Below are 15,797 nucleotides of genomic sequence, written 5' to 3'. Positions count from 1 at the left end.
GCATTTTTTAAATTTTACTCAATTTCCCTTTGACCAGGATAAAAATAAATTTATATTGGTGGACAACAAGCCCCATTCATGCCTAGAAGTGAAGGTCACTTTATACACTGTGAAATGTTCTTGGCGTGTGTGTGTGTGTGTGTGTGTGTAAAGATTTATGTAAAGAAATGTTTAAAGTGTAGCATATTTCATGCAAGATTTTTAGAATTTTTAGTTCTATTTAATTTTCTTAAATGAACTATACATAGTTTCTAGTAATGGAGCCAGCTTGATTATACATGTGATGTCTTCTGTCTGCGCACTCAGTCAGCACTCACTCAGTCTCACTTGTCAACTTGCTTGTTCGATCACTAGCATTCTTTCCTAGGTGGTGGCTGATTTCCCTCCTCCACCCCACAAGGGCAGTAGGCAGCTTTTGATGGTTCAGAGATCCTAGGAAAAGAAGGCTTATCTTGCTTGATGTCAAAGTAGCTGCCCGTGGCCCATCTTGACATTTTTCATCAGTTGCCTACTCCTTTCTAAAAGTCATTTGGGTTGTTGTCTTAAATTATTTAACACTTAAAATGCAAACCCTATTAAAATGCACATCTATACCAAGTTGCAAGGGCTTCTTTTTATTACTTATTGCTAAGGACAGCAGATTAGAGGACACTGTCTAGTGCTAGGGTAGGCAACTGGGTGCCTTCCAGATGTTTTGGATTACAACTTTCGCCAGCCCCAGCCAGCATGGGCAAAGGTCAGGGATTATGGGAATTTTAGTCCAAAACATCGGGAGGGCAGCAGGTTGCCTACCCCTGGTCTCGTGGGTCAAAGAAGTGGAACTTGTGCAGCTTCCTCTTAGGTTCCCCATCATGAAGTACATTGTGTCAGCTGAGGTATCATCAGAGAAGTGGATGGAACTGTCAGGAGGTCCCAGAATAGAATGATACAGGTTAGCTCAGGGGTAGGCAACCCATTTGCCCTCTGGATGTTTTGGACTACAGGTCCCATAATCCTTGACCATTGGCCATGCTGGCAGGGGTTTATGGGAGTTGTAGTATAAAGCAAGTAGAGGGCACCTAGTTGCCTATCCCTGCGTTAGCTGAAGTGTTCTGCATAACAATGGAGAATTCTGCAACTTGGGCCCCTGTCCTCCAGAGGCTGGTAGAACCATGTTGTGTTATGAGAAGAACAAAGCATAACTACCCTTATATACTATGCTCCACAGGAACCCAGAAGACCTTGGCAGAGAGCTGGGCCCATCATTAGGCAAAGTGAGCCAGCTTGTTCTGGCAGTGCATTGTGGGATCAGCGACAGTGGGGCTGTTCACACGGCACGACAGCCCACCGTGGGTTATTTAATCTACAGTGAGGCTATGGCACATGCGGGATGTGTGCGGCCAGCATTTTGAAGATGCACCCTCCACTCAGTGGTTGTCATGTCCTTCAAACCTGGTGAGCATGGCTTATGTGAGGTGTACAACCCTCACATAACCCATGGTCTGTTTAAGGGTTATGCTTGCCAGGTTCACACAATTTGACAACCCCAGAATGGGGTGTTGTATATGCAACTTGGCAGGCACTACAGTTTGCCATGGGTTAAATAACCCACGACGAGCTGCAGCGTGTCATCCAAACCTGGTCTATACCTGGGTCCCTGCCCACCCCATCCCGCTTTGTTCTCTCCAAGCCAGTAACCCAGCTTGTTGCTGCACCCTGTGCAGGCTGCACAAAATGCTGCAGCTATCAGGAAGAGTCTGGCAGCAGCAGGGAGTTCCTTTGCCAGCAGGGTTCTGACTATGTTTGTGCCTTCCCTTCCCATTTTGGCTCTGCTTTTCCTACAGGGATGTTTCTCATTTCTGAACATTTGCATTGTTTTCTTCCTGTTTACCTCTTCCTTTTTCCTTCTGTTTCTTATTCCTTTCTTCTGTTTCCTCCCCCCCCCCCCCCGCTTCTGGTTTTCTCCTTTCTTCTAGTTCAGGGCTGGTCAACTTGTGTCCCTCCAGAAGTTTTGGCCTATAGCTCCCATCACCCCTAATCAGCATAGCCAGTGGTAAGGGATCATGGGAGTTGTAGACCAAAACATCTGGAGGGCCACAAATTGCCCACTCCTGTTCATGTCTTTCTCCATTCTTCCTTCCATTTTTCTTCACAGCCCCTATTTTTCAGCGTTCTCTGCCATTCCCCCTTCCCCCTCCACCAAAATAGGAATAGCCAAGTTGGTGGGTGTGAGTGACAGGAAGGCAGAGATGGGATATGCAAAACAATCCTGTGTTAAGTCTACTCAGAAGTAAGTTGCACTGAGTTCAGTGGAGCTTACTCCCACGTATGTGTGCATAGGATTTCTGATGAAGGAACAAATGGAGGCAGGGATGATAGATGAAGGCCGGAATTGTATTAGCAGTCTGACTGATGCGGCAAGATTTTTAAAAGTGGTATGTGTAGTGGCATTTAGGATGCGCCTGAGGCAGTGAAATATCTTGGGCCAGCACTGCCTTGCCACTATACATGTCAGGAGGTACTTTAAGTAGTGATTATATGGCTTCCATGAATTGTCTGGCTTGCTGATTTTCATCTTTCTTTGTTCTTTTCTGCAAAGGCGTATCTTGAGCGCAGGGCCAGCCTTTAGGGGTGGGTGAGCTGGGCGGTCGCCTGGGGTGCTGAGCGGAGGGGGGTGCCAAGCTGAACTCAATGGCTGTGCTTTTTTTAATGTACTGTCTGCAGTGAGCTAGGGTGGCAAAAAGCAAGGGCCTGTAACCTTTTTTTCAAGGTTCTACAGGTTGTTTGGGTACTAACTACAAAAATTGTCTTCATTTTTGATAACTAAGTATATTTATCAAAAAATGATGAAGTATGTTTCAAATTCAGTTTCCACTTCGATGTCATTTGCACTAGGTAAAAATCAGTGGAGCGCAGCTTTACTTTGAGGCAATATTACCTAGCATGTAGCGCTTCAAATACTGTAAACACCATAAAAGGTAAAGGTAAAGGTGTCCCCAACCAGTCGTGTCCGACTCTAGGGTGCGGTGCTCATCCCCGTTTCTAAGTTGAAGAGCCAGCGCTGTCCAAAGACGCTTCCGTGGTCATGTGGCTGGCATGACTGAACACCAATGTGCACGGAACGCTGTTACCTTTCCCGCCGAGGCGGTACCTATTTTGTTGTTGTTGTTCAGTCGTTCAGTCGTGTCCGACTCTTCGTGACCCCATGGACCATAGCACGCCAGGCCTTCCTGTCCTGCGCTCTCTCCCGGAGCGTGCTCAAGTTCATATTCATTGCATCCGTGATGCTATCTAGCCATCTCATCCTCTGCCGTCCCCTTCTCCTTTTGCCTTCAGTCTTTCCCAGCATCAGGGTCTTTTCCAGGGAGTTTTCTCTTTGCATTAGGTGGCCAAAATATTGGAGCTTCAGCTTCATTATCTGTCCTTCCAATGAGCACTCAGGGTTGATTTCCTTTAGGATGGACTGATTGGACCTCCTTGCAGTCCAGGGGACTCGTAAGAGTCTTCTCCAGCACCACAGTTCGAAAGCATCAATTCTTCGGCGCTCAGCCTTCCTTATAGTCCAGCTCTCACAGCCATACATTACTACTGGGAAAACCATAGCTTTGATTAGACGGACCTTTGTCGGCAAGGTGATGTCTCTGCTTCTTACTATGCTGTCTAGGTTTGCCATAGCTTTCGTCCCAAAGAGCAAGCGTCTTTTAATTTCATGGCTACAGTCACTGTCTGCGGTGATCTTGGAGCCCAAGAAAGTAAAATCTGTCACTGCTTCCATTTCTTCCCCTTCGATATGCCAGGAAGTGATGGGGCCAGATGCCATGATCTTAGTTTTTTTAATGTTGAGTTTCAAACCAGCTTTTGCACTCTCCTCTTTCACCCTCAACAAGAGGCTCTTTAGATCCTCTTTGCTTTCTGCCATTAGGGTGGTATCGTCTGCATATCGGAGGTTGTTGATAATTCTCCCAGCAATCTTAATTCCGACCTCTGATTCATCCAACCCGGCATTTCTCATGATGTACTCTGCATATAAGTTAAATAAGCAGGGTGACAATATGCAGCCTTGTCGTACTCCTTTCCCAATTTTGAACCACTCGATTGTTCCATGTCTGGTTCTTACTGTTGCTTCTTGACCCTCGTACAGGTTTCTCAGGAGACAGGTAAGGTGGTCTGGTACTCCCATCACTTTAAGAATTTGCCACAGTTTGTTGTGATCCACACAATCAAAGGCTTTAGCGTAGTCAATGAAGCAGAAATAGACGTTTTTCTGGAATTCTCTTGCTTTCTCCATGATGCAGCGAATGTTGGCGATTTGATCTCTAGTTCCTCTGCCTCTTCGAAACCCAGCTTGTACTTCCGGTAGTTCTCGGTTCGCATACTGCTGAAGCCTAGCTTGTAGGATTTTGAGCATCACCTTGCTGGCATGTGAAATGAGCGCAATTGTGCGGTAGTTTGAACACTCTTTGGCGTTGCCCTTCTTTGGAATTGGAATGTAAACTGACCTTTTCCAGTCTTGCAGCCACTGTTGAGTGTTCCAGATTTGTTGGCATATTGAATGCAGCACTTTAACAGCATCATCTTTTAGGATTTTTTAGGTACCTATTTATCTACTTGCAATTTCTTGCTTTCGAACTGCTAGGTTGGCAGAAGCTGGGACTGAAGACAGGAGCTCACTCCGTCACGCAGCACTCGGGTCTCGAACTGCTGACCTGCCGACCTTCCAGTCTGCAGTTCAGCGTCTTAACCACTAAACCACCGCGGTCCTTTCCATAAGCCCTATATAAATAATAATAAAATTAAGCCACAAGCTGTAAGAAGTCAGTTGGAAACACATCTGTTCTGCTTGATCCCAGAGCAAGGAGGAATTGCAGGCGAGAATTCTCAGATGTAGTCTGCACATTCAATAATTCTCACATGGGGGCCCCAGCTCTGTACACGTGTGCATGGGTCCTCGTAGGGGGCAGCAGCAGGGCCCCAATGTCACACCTGCACCAGGCCCCATAAACCCTCTGGGTGGCCCTGCAGAGCCGACCACAGGAGGTGGGGCACCAAAAGCACTCCTTGTCCAGGGCACTGTTTATCCTAGGGCTGGCCCTGCTCGAGCATTGGTCTTAATTTATGACTGCCTTTATTGTCTAGGAATCAACTTTATTATAGAAAGCTATTCTTGTGCTTGTATTTTGTGGCAATAAGACTGCTGAACACCAGATGGCACTGGTTCGCCCTCCTAAGACAGCATTATTAATAAAAATTAGATTTTCAGTGGGAGGGTGTGAAGTTTGTTTAAAGCATCCTGCAGTTGCTGTGGCTTTCCTGATAAGCTGCTATTTCCTCCTCTTTCCCCCACCCCTCTCCTGGTAACTCAATGGTACAAGAGTGGGTTTACTTCCAGGCTATAGCTCCATGTGCTTTGAGACTATCTGAGTGCTCTTGATGTATAAGGCAAATTCTACAGTGTGTGTATTCATATAATAACAGCTGTTAATGAACAAGAAGGTTAGCATATGAAATGTGTATCCTCCAGTTTAACAGTCTTTATGGAGCAATTTAAGATAATTTTAAAAACCTGGTGTAAAATTATAATCCCAAATTTATGATAACATTTTCTCATAAGGTATAGGCATAGAGGCATAGATATATTTTCCTCACAGACATCTTATATCTGGAGAGAATCAAGTGAATAGATTTAAGATAAATTGAGAATGGAAGTTAAAACAAAAATTTGTAACAATTTGGTTACATCAGTTGGAAAGATGAAAACAAGGAGTGACTCTTATCAAGCTAAACGTTCTGGTTTTGTCGGTAGAGCTTCACTTGCAACCAGGCTATATAAATAAGAGGTAAGCATTTAAAATCCTTGCACAAACAGAAGCTTTATAAAGGCCAAATCTTCAGAAGTCACAGAAATAACTTCATAGTCACAAAATCTGAAATCAGCAGGTGTTCAGTACACTCATTTCAGCTAATAGCTTGTTTCTAATGTTTTATTGCTGACCATATCTATCCATCATTCATTTTCAAATTAAGTTCCAAAAGCCCTTAAGCAGGTCTACAATGCTGAAATGCCTCTCCAGGGTGCCAGGTACTGGGTGATAGTAGTAATGTTTTCCACTATCTCTAGCAAGTATCTGCTGTTCCTTTCCTTTCCTTTCCTTTCCTTTCCTTTCCTTTCCTTTCCTTTCCTTTCCTTTCCTTCTCCTTAAGAACCGAAGAGCCATGCTGGATTGGACCAAGGGTCCATCTAGTCCAGCATCCTGTTCACACAGTGGCAAACCAGCTGCTGACAGGAGACCCACAAGCAGGACATGAGCGCAAGAGCACCCTCCCGCCCATGTTCCCCAGCAACTGGTGTACACAGGCTCACTGCCCATGGTATCGGAGGTAGCATATAGCCATCAGGACTAGTAGCCACTGATAGCCTTTTCCTCCAGGAATTTGTCTAACCCTCTTTTGAAACCATCCAAATTGGTGGCCATTACATCCTGTGGTAGCAAATTCCATAGTTTAACTATGTGCTGTGTGAAGAAGCCCTTCCTTTTATCTGTCCTGAATCTCCCACCAATCACCTTCATGGGATGACCCCAGGTTCTAGTATTTTGAGAGAAGGAGAAAAATTTCTCCCTATCCACATTCTCCACACTGAGCATAGTTTTGTACATCTCTATCATGTCTCCCCTTAGCCTCCTTTTTCCAAGCAAAACAAACCCAAGCTGTTGTAACCTTCCCTCATAGGGGAAATGCTCCAGCCCCTTGATAATTTTAGTTGCCCTTTTCTGCACTTCTTCCAGCTCTATAATATCTTTTTTTTAGGTGTGGTACCAGAACTGTACCCAGTATTCCAAGTGTGGTCACACCATGGATTTGTATACGGGCAGTATGATATTGGCCATTTTATTCTCAATTCCTTTTCTAATTATGCCTAACATTATACCTAACAATTATACCTAATGTTATACCTAACATTATACCTAGAGTGGCGAGATAGGCAGCTAATAAATCTAATAAATAAATAACATGGAGTTTGCCTTTTTTATAGCAGCTGCACAGTGGGTTGACATCTTCATCGAGCTGTCCATCACAACCCCCAGATCTTTCTTGGTCAGTCACCTCTAGCTCTGATCCCATCAGGTTATACTTGAAGCTAGGATTTTTTTGCCCCAATGTGCATCACTTTACACTTGCCTACATTGAACCACATTTGCCATTTAGATGCCCATTCTCTCACTTTGGAGAGATCGTTTTGGAGTTCCTCACAATCCATTTCTGTTTTAACCACCCTAAATAAATTGGTGTCATCAGCAAACTTCTCCTTCTTCTTCATTGTTGTTGATGTGGGGCAAATTCTGGGGGAAAAGAAGAATTCCCTCATAAATTGACAGCAGTGATGAAGTTTTCACTCCCAACCTGTATGAGAGAAGCTGCAGTAGGTATTGAAGTTTGGAAACTTTATTTGAAAGTTTTGAAGTTTTATGGATGGGGCAAAGCACACCAAAAGAGCTGTTTATTAAGCATATTTTGGAAGATGCGTTCTTCTGACTCTGTCAAGAAAGACAAAGAAAGATCATATCTCAGAATACCTGAAGGATGAAGGAATTTTTTCAGGATAAGATCCTTTTTCCTTTTTGAAGTTGAGCTGGTGCTTCTCTCAACAGATTTACAACATCAGAAAGGCAACCCCCGCCCCCCAGCTAAGCAAACTTGAGCAAAACTTTAAATGTCTAGGGTAGAAAAGGACAAGGAAACTTTCCAACATTTGTGAAGGATTGCCCACCAGGTTAAGAGACTTGGAAAGAGATGGCAAATATAGTAGTGTGTCCTGATTTAGAAAAGCAGAAGTGGGAAACATTAGTTTGGGGCAAGGACCTTGAGAAGGGTTTAAAGGGCCAAGTAGAAACTTGAGGGACCATATAATTGCATATTGGAAGGTACCATGGTCTACAGTGCACATTGTAAATTTGTTCGTATTATTAGCTCTTATGGTGCAGCAACATAGAGAAGAAACAATAAGGTAAACCTGGAAATATTATGGGATCTGTAAAATTTGTTCTTCATAGGATAAAGGGTGTTGCAAATTTTGAAAAAGAAAGGATATCAAGAGATAAATGGAAGAAGTGGTTCTTATGGTTAGATGGGGTGAATTTGCCAATAATGTGAGTTAAAATAATGTTCTTGTGGTCTAAATATTATTCAAACTGTTTAACAGAGCAATTCTATGCATGCCTACTCAGAAGTAAATCCCACTGAGATCAGTTGGACTTACCTCCAGGTAAGCATGCCTATGATTGCAGCCTAAATCTTAATAACACTGATATTTTGTAACTCATTGGAAAGTCATTTAGTTAATCTTGTAATAATGTTTTCTATTTTTTATCGTAGAGTAGTAAGGTTTTTTTTAAATAAAAATGTTATTTCCTAAAAAACAAATCTCATTTTTTTCTTTATATAACCACTACCTGTACAGTGCTGCTCTGAGGCTGTATGATTTGCAGTAGAATCAACAGCCAAGGTCTTCATTGAGATTTGTGACACCCAAGTTCTTTACATGTGTGCCTTGTACCTGGCAGATGCTTTTTAAAGTTGACTGATAAAAGCTTCAATGAGCTTTATAGCGATGAAGAACCTGTGTGGTAGTGAATACCAGCAAAGGTCTTTGTTCAGCAAACCTGTGACTCTCTTTTTTTAGTAGGATAATTGGCCATATCCACTGGGCTAAAAATACGTTTTGTAAGAAGCTGGTAGGTGTAATAGCTCAAAGTCTAACAAGCAAAGAAACTGTAATGAACAGGCATAGGTGTGAGACCAGGGTGCATTTATGAAACCAAAGTACAGTAATGAATCACAAGCTCTTGAGAATACAGGAAATTTTATGATCTGCTTCAAGGCATACTTAATGCTATTTATGTCTACTGTAAAAACACATACACCCCCCCCCCCCAAACAACTGCTAATGTAAGATTCCCAAGTACAGAAGTGGGCAACTTCTACCTTCCAGAGCCTTCCAGATGTTTTGGCCTACAACTCCCATCATCCCTCACCATTGGCTATATTGGATAGGGCTGATGGGAGTTGTAGACCAAAACATCTGGAGGGCCACAAGTTTGCCCAACCCTGTTCTAAAAGAATGCTGTTAATATTCCTAACTCTTTGTAAGTGAACCAGTGTGGTATAGAGTTGGGTATTGGACTAGGAACAGGGGGTTGTTAGGATAAAATATTTTAATGGAGGAGCACGTCAACCCCGCTGTGTTCCTTGTAGGACTCATGGTGGAATAAAATGTAATAAATATATTAAGCTAAATCTGAGCTAGAAATGGAAAGAAGACTTTAAATTATCTGAGGGAATGTATGGGTATTATTGAATATTTTGAAGGGAAAATCTCTAAACCTGTAGTAAACTTGATTTCTTCTGAATTTGAGGGAAATTATCCTATTACTGTTCTTGAGGCAGGAAGAAAAAATGTGGAAAGCCCTCACTTATAATACATGCAATTAGAGTTAACCTATGCTTTAATTGCCTCTCCATAGTATTGTCAGCTCCTGGTCAATATGCTTTGTGGTGTACGGTCGGTGAAATAGTGTTGTTATTGGAAGGGCTTTTGAAAAATAGCATTTTCATGTTCAAGAAAGAATATTACTCCCATTGTACAGTCTCCAGCTGCATCGTCTCCCCTCCCTTCCTGATTGCATTGCATTTGGTCTAGTTGTAGGTATGTCAGTTGTAGTCTGCATAGCTAGAAGACTAATATTGTGGGGAATCTCCCATGCCTAATTGTTCCTGCATGTTTGAGGATTGGTTCTCGTGATCTTAGTGTTAAAAGTATTCTCTTCTGATACATTGATAGCATGCCTAAAATAGAAATCTACATTGATTTTCAAGCCTGTTTTATAATTGCCATGACTCCCGAAAAAGGAATCCTGGGAATTGTAACTGTGTGGAGAGGAGCTTAGGATTTGTTAACAAAGAATACTTGGCACCCTCACTAAAATTCTCACAGTATGCTGGGGGAAACCATGACAACAGTTTCAAATGCAATTGAAAGTGGTCCATAGTTGTGGCCTTGGTTCCTGGATTTGAAAGCTTGGAGTTCAGATCTGATTAAAAAATTACACCACTGCCCAAACTGGCCCCTAAATGTAGTAAATAGTTCCCTCTCAATTCAAGCCATTGAGACTTCAGAGTGTGGAATTTGGAATTCACAGCCGCAGGAGGAAATGAGTGCGGCAAATACTATTTTTCATTTGAGGTTGGAGTTGGTTTGGATTGCCCTTGGTGCACTTTCCAGCTGCCAACTCCCAGTTCGAAGGCTACATAAGACCTATTTGGGCACTCAGTCCTCACACGATTAGAACTGAATTGTGTGAGGGTAAGAGTGGGGCTACACTTCCTGGCCCAGCATGAGTAGTCTGGTAGGAGGTGCTGAACATCCCCCTCATCCCCCAAACAGCTCCTCCCCCCATTTTCCTCTTAGAAAAGAGGTTTTGCATGGGGAGGGCGAACGCAAACAGGGAAAGGGAAGATAACCAGTGTGGTGTAATGCTCAGGGTGTTAGACTGGAGAGACCTGGGTTCAAGTCCCCATCAACCATGAAGCTCATTGGGTGACTTTGGACCATTCACTTACTCTCAGCTTTACCCACCCCACAGGGTTGTTGTAGGGAGAAAATGGAGAGGAGGGAGATCATGTATTCCACCTTGGGCTTCTTAGAGGAAAAGGCAGCATATAAATGTAATTAATTAATTAGGGTTCTGACCCTCCTCCAGCCTCTCCATGCTGTGCTTTTACATTCCCTCTCCCCTCCCTACTGTATAGTAAATTCTGAATTGGAATTATCTTTATTGCTAAAAGCAGTAAGCCATCACAATTTGATACATTTAAAATAAAATACAAATAGGAGGATAAGCTAAAATGGAATGCCATAAAAATAGTAAGATAAAATACAGTAAAGCTAGTAAACAGAAATACAAGAGTAAAAAGAGTATAAAAATTAGATTTGGGACTACAGTGAAGTCTCCTCTCTGAAAGTTGTGCAGAACTCCTTCTTAAAATCTCTGTTGGTTGTCTCTAAAGGCACACCTGCTCCTTTTTTAAGGGCTGAAACAGGGCTACTCTCTCCACAAACCGGTGCACATGTTGCTCTAGCCCTGTACTGGCTGAAGCCGGTTAGTATGAGTGATACCCATCTCCCCAAAACATGTTTCCTAGAACAACAACAATCTTTGGCTCAAAGCTCCTGGGCAAATTCAGTCAGTACAATTCTCAAATTCAGTCAGCACAATTCTCAAATTCAGTCAGTACAATGGGATTAATATGGTAGCTCTACCAAACTATGCTTCTAATAGTTAAACAACTCGTTAAAGAAGAAAATCCACCTTGATTCCAAACGGTGAGACCTACATCTGATTTCCCCAATGGCATATTCCTCTTGGTACCCAATACATAAAACATCTTTTGGGCTGGACCAATATTTTTTATTAATCTTGCTCTGGCACCACTCAGAAGAGCATTTACAGCTCTGTGCTTTCAGTGTATGCCCTCAACCTATTTAGAAGGAAGATTTAATAACATTCCTGTGCACCAAAGGCTGCATCTGTGAGACAGGGGAAGTGGAGGACATTCAACATTATTTGTTATGATGCCCTTTATATACGTCCCCTAGGCAAAAATTTCTTGAATACATTTTCTGCTCTTTATCTAATCAACCTCCCCTTGATCAAATTTATTTTGTTGGCTGATAATAATGTATATATTACTGCTCTGTTTGCAAAATTTGCTCTGGCTGCAAGCTAGGCACCAAGACCACCCATAACGCATCCCAATGTGCAGCCTGAGATGCATTCTCCCCGTATAAATGTTGTTCTCCTTTATTTGTGTTGGCCTAGTATCCTGTTGGGGAGCTTTTGAATCATGTCAATGTATAGTAAATTAGCAGTGACCCAATTCTCTCTCTCTCTCTCTCTCTCTTGTCATCACACCTAATTTCAGCTTTGGTTAGTACTAATTTATTGTCACTAAAACCAAGACATGCTCTAGCACAAGCAAACCAGCTGATCAACTGTGGCTGCATTTTTACTTTGGAACAGTGCAGAATTCTTACCATACATGAGAGACCTACAGTGAGGGGATGAGGTTTAGCTGCATCAGAGCTAAACATCACATCCTGTTGGTGCTCAACATGTATATACTGCCAGTATATTCAGACTTTACCAGAGCTTTAAAAATATTGTTTCAAATGAGAAGCAATATATAACTATTGTTAATACATAGTAATGTAGCTGCGTGGAACCTTGTTTCTATGTTTTACTTGGCTTCAGTGAGATGATTTTGACATGTGAGGCTTTTAGAGTAACAGCAGATGTGTGAAATGCTCAGTGGAGGATAATGCCTGGCCTTTTCCTTTTTTGTGAGGAAGCTACATGGTAGCTGTTTCTAGTAAAACGTCTCCCTTTGAGGTTTGCTTGAGTCACATGGTGATGAGATCACTTATTCCCAGCAGCACTGTTTAGTCATAAAGGATAAAATGGGTCGCTGCCCTAACAATGCTGGAATAGGAGCCCTAAGAATCATGAATTTGGTAGAGATAAAAGGCGGAGGCTGGGGCAGATGCAATATACTTACTAGGCATTCTAAGTTAATAGCTTGTTGCTGTAACACTACCTGAAACAAGGCTGTGTGTGTGTGTGTGTGTGTGTGTGTGCGCGCGCGCGCGGCAGGGGTGACAGAACCACCTTTTGTGGGTGAAATAGAGGTTTGCAATACCATTCTTCTGTTGGAAATAAAAAGCATACAGGTAGAGGCAATAAGTCCCCTGGACTGCAAGGAGGTCAAATCAGTCCATCCTAAAGGAAATCAACCCTGAGTGCTCATTGGAAGGACAGATTCTGAAGCTGAAGCTCAAATATTTTGGCCACCTAATGTGAAGAGAAAAATCCCTGGAAAAGACCCTGATGCTGGGAAAGATTGAAGGCAAAAGGAGAAGGGGACGGCAGAGGATGAGATGGCTAGATAGCATCACTGATGCAATGAATATGAACGTGAGCACACTCGGGGAGAGAGCCCAGGACAGGAAGACCTGGCGTGCTATGGTCCATGAGGTCACGAAGAGTCGGACATGACTGAACGACTGAACAACAACAACAAGAGGCAATAATACTAGTGAGACATGTGTACATACTAGCAATAGCTCAAGATGTGCAAGTCTCAATTCAGTCTGTTCTTAACTGGAGCATAGATATTAACGTAAAATCCTAGACAAGCATTCTGAGATGCAAGGTTACTTGGAAAGAAAGCCTGTTGATTTCATTTCCAAGTAAATATGTTTTGCATCACAGCTCTAACTCACAGAAATGCTTTGTGTTATAATTTCTAGTTTTTATATTTCCAAGTAGGCCAGAGATCTGAGATGTGTTTTAAGGTTGAATAGCACCAGCTGTAATTTTCTTTGCTGTGCAGGTGTGTGTGTGTTTGGTGTTTGCAGCTGAAACCATTGCTTATCCCTAAATCAAGAATGGAAATGTGCACTCTAGTAAAGTGAGAGCATTTTGAAAAATGCAGGCTTATCTCTGTTCAATAAAGCATTCTGATTTATTACTATTATTATAGGTGGTAGGAATTATTTCATTCACAGGTTTTATTATTTTTCTCCAAAACTCCGAACATGGACATTTGTGAATGTGAAGAACTAATATAGTGTGTATTTGGTGTAACAGAGTCTTTGCAATTTTTCACACCAGTTTTTCCAGTAAGTCACAGCTTTGGACTGCAGATCTACCTCTGATTCCACCCTGGGCACTTCAGGGGCAAGTCTATGATGTATAGAAGCTAGGATCAGAATGGTGCATGTATTAGCATTATGACAAGTCCAGTTTATGAGGGACAAAATGTCCAGTTTATTGTCAGGCACTTCCTATCTGTTTTCTTCTTAAATATTTAGAGTCATAGCTTCCAAGAAATGTCTTTCTTTCTATCTCTTTTTTTAATTGGATAGAATTTTGCCAGAGCTGATGGAATTTATTGGATGGAATTTTGCTGATATGGGTTCTATTAAATAAAAAAATGCCCTATTTTATTTTAAAAGCCACGTAACCCAAATCCTGTGTTGTCCTTTCCCTCCTCTTAGATGTGTGCAATAGTACTGATCTTCCCGAAGTTGAAATCATCAGCCTGCTGGAAGAGCAGCTGCCCCACTACAAGCTAAGAGCAGATACAATCTATGGTTATGACCACGACGACTGGCTTCATACTCCGCTCATTTCTCCTGATGCGAATATTGACTTAACAACTGAGCAAATAGAAGAGACACTGAAATACTTCCGTAAGTTCAAATATTTTTATTTGTACTCAAATGCAATTACCCATAGAATGTATTAGTTGACTTTTTCTAGATGCCCTTAGTGTAGCAACTGTTCTTGGGGAAACAATTCAATATACAGGATGGATCACATTAATCTGAAAGCTGACACTGATAAAATAGAAATCATGAGCTTAAACTTAGTCCTGCTGTGAAAGCACGTGTATATACAGTCAGGGCCAGAAATATGGGAGCAAGGATAACTGTTTTGGCAGTTGGCCTCTGTACACCACCACATTGAAGTTGAAAGGAAACACACCCAGATGAGAGCGAAGTCAGGACTTTCAGCTGTAATTCAAGGGGTTTGACAAAAGTGGGGCACTGGGGTACCCAGTCATGGGGTACCCAGGAAACAGGCCACACCTGGCCATGCAGCTGCTTGTCAGCCATTCGTTCCATTACTTATGAGCCACCAACAATGGGTGTGTGCGTATGCCACTGGCTGTACTTTCTGAATGGGTAGTGCCCCACTTTTGTCAAACCCCTTGAATTACAGCTGAAAGTCCTGACTTCGCTCCCATCTGGGTGTGTTTCCTTTCAACTTCAATGTGGTGGTGTACAGAGGCCAACTGCCAAAACAGTTATCCTTGTTCCAATATTTCTGGCCCTGACTGTATACATAGTAGGTGGGGAAAAAACAGTTTTTAAACAAATAGGCCACTCATAACAGCATTTCTGCTGTAGATTGCATATGACATTTTACACCCAACTAAAAGCATTTGGAATGTAGCTTGCATATGTCAATCTCCACCCAAGTTCATGCCTTTGCTTTGGCTTATGATGCAGTGAGTGGATAGGAAACTAAGGTTGCAATCCTGCATACAAGCTCCTTAACTCCAATTGGGTTGAGTGGACGTTCAAAGCAGCTGAATAAGCTGCAAGCCTGCACACAGTCACAACACAATCAGTCACCAAAAAGCAGAGTAGGAGTCAAACATCAGTTTAAAAAACAGAATTCCCTTGAAACAATATAGCTCCAATTCAAGGGTTAAACAACCCATGAATTAGTGGGGCTGTGCAGGAGCATGCATGCAGCCACTCACCATTTCTTCTTTGCATCAGCTTGACAAAATAACCCAAGAATGCCCTCCCCATTAGCCATGATACCCTAAGACAGTACCCTGGGTTGTTGGGGATTAAACAACCCAGAGTTTTAACCCAGTAACCAACTATGGGTTCAAACTCTGGGTTGTTTAATCCTCAACAACCCAGAGTCTGGGTTTGGACTCATGGGTTGTTTTTACGTGTGAACCGGGCCAGAGTTTCATATCTTTTAACTGACAGTAATAATCTATGGATGTTGTTGATGTAACTATTGATTGTTTGGTGGTTGTCAATGAGTGGGCTTCAGTAACATTAAGGACAGTAATGCTGCAACTATAATTTTGGTGGGGTTTGTAGCAGCATTACATGGTGCACCATAAAATATTCGCTAAAGTGGCCTATATATTTATTTATTTACTGCATTCAAATC

General features: G+C 42.3%; 1 protein-coding gene across 5 annotated transcripts in view; it reads left to right on the top strand.

The window, feature by feature from the left end:
• The window catches only part of TRAK1 (trafficking kinesin protein 1), a 153,170-nt gene that overhangs the window by 50,769 nt on the left and 86,604 nt on the right, over positions 1-15,797 (top strand). For all 5 annotated transcript variants that reach the window (XM_084858051.1, XM_084858053.1, XM_084858054.1 and 2 more), the window contains exon 3: positions 14,093-14,287. Coding sequence is in view for 1 of the 5 variants with exons in the window: in XM_084858047.1 (XP_084714173.1) it covers positions 14,093-14,287 (195 nt within the window). In the remaining 4 variants the exon portion in view is untranslated. The remainder of the gene's footprint in view (positions 1-14,092; positions 14,288-15,797) is intronic.

The sequence above is a fragment of the Heloderma suspectum genome, chromosome 5, assembly GCF_057233095.1.
Source record: "Heloderma suspectum isolate Gila_16-S chromosome 5, 16-S_ref, whole genome shotgun sequence".
Classification (NCBI taxonomy): domain Eukaryota; kingdom Metazoa; phylum Chordata; class Lepidosauria; order Squamata; family Helodermatidae; genus Heloderma; species Heloderma suspectum.
The sequence above is the reverse complement of the archived record's forward strand: the minus strand, read 5'-3'. Positions and strand labels throughout refer to the sequence as shown.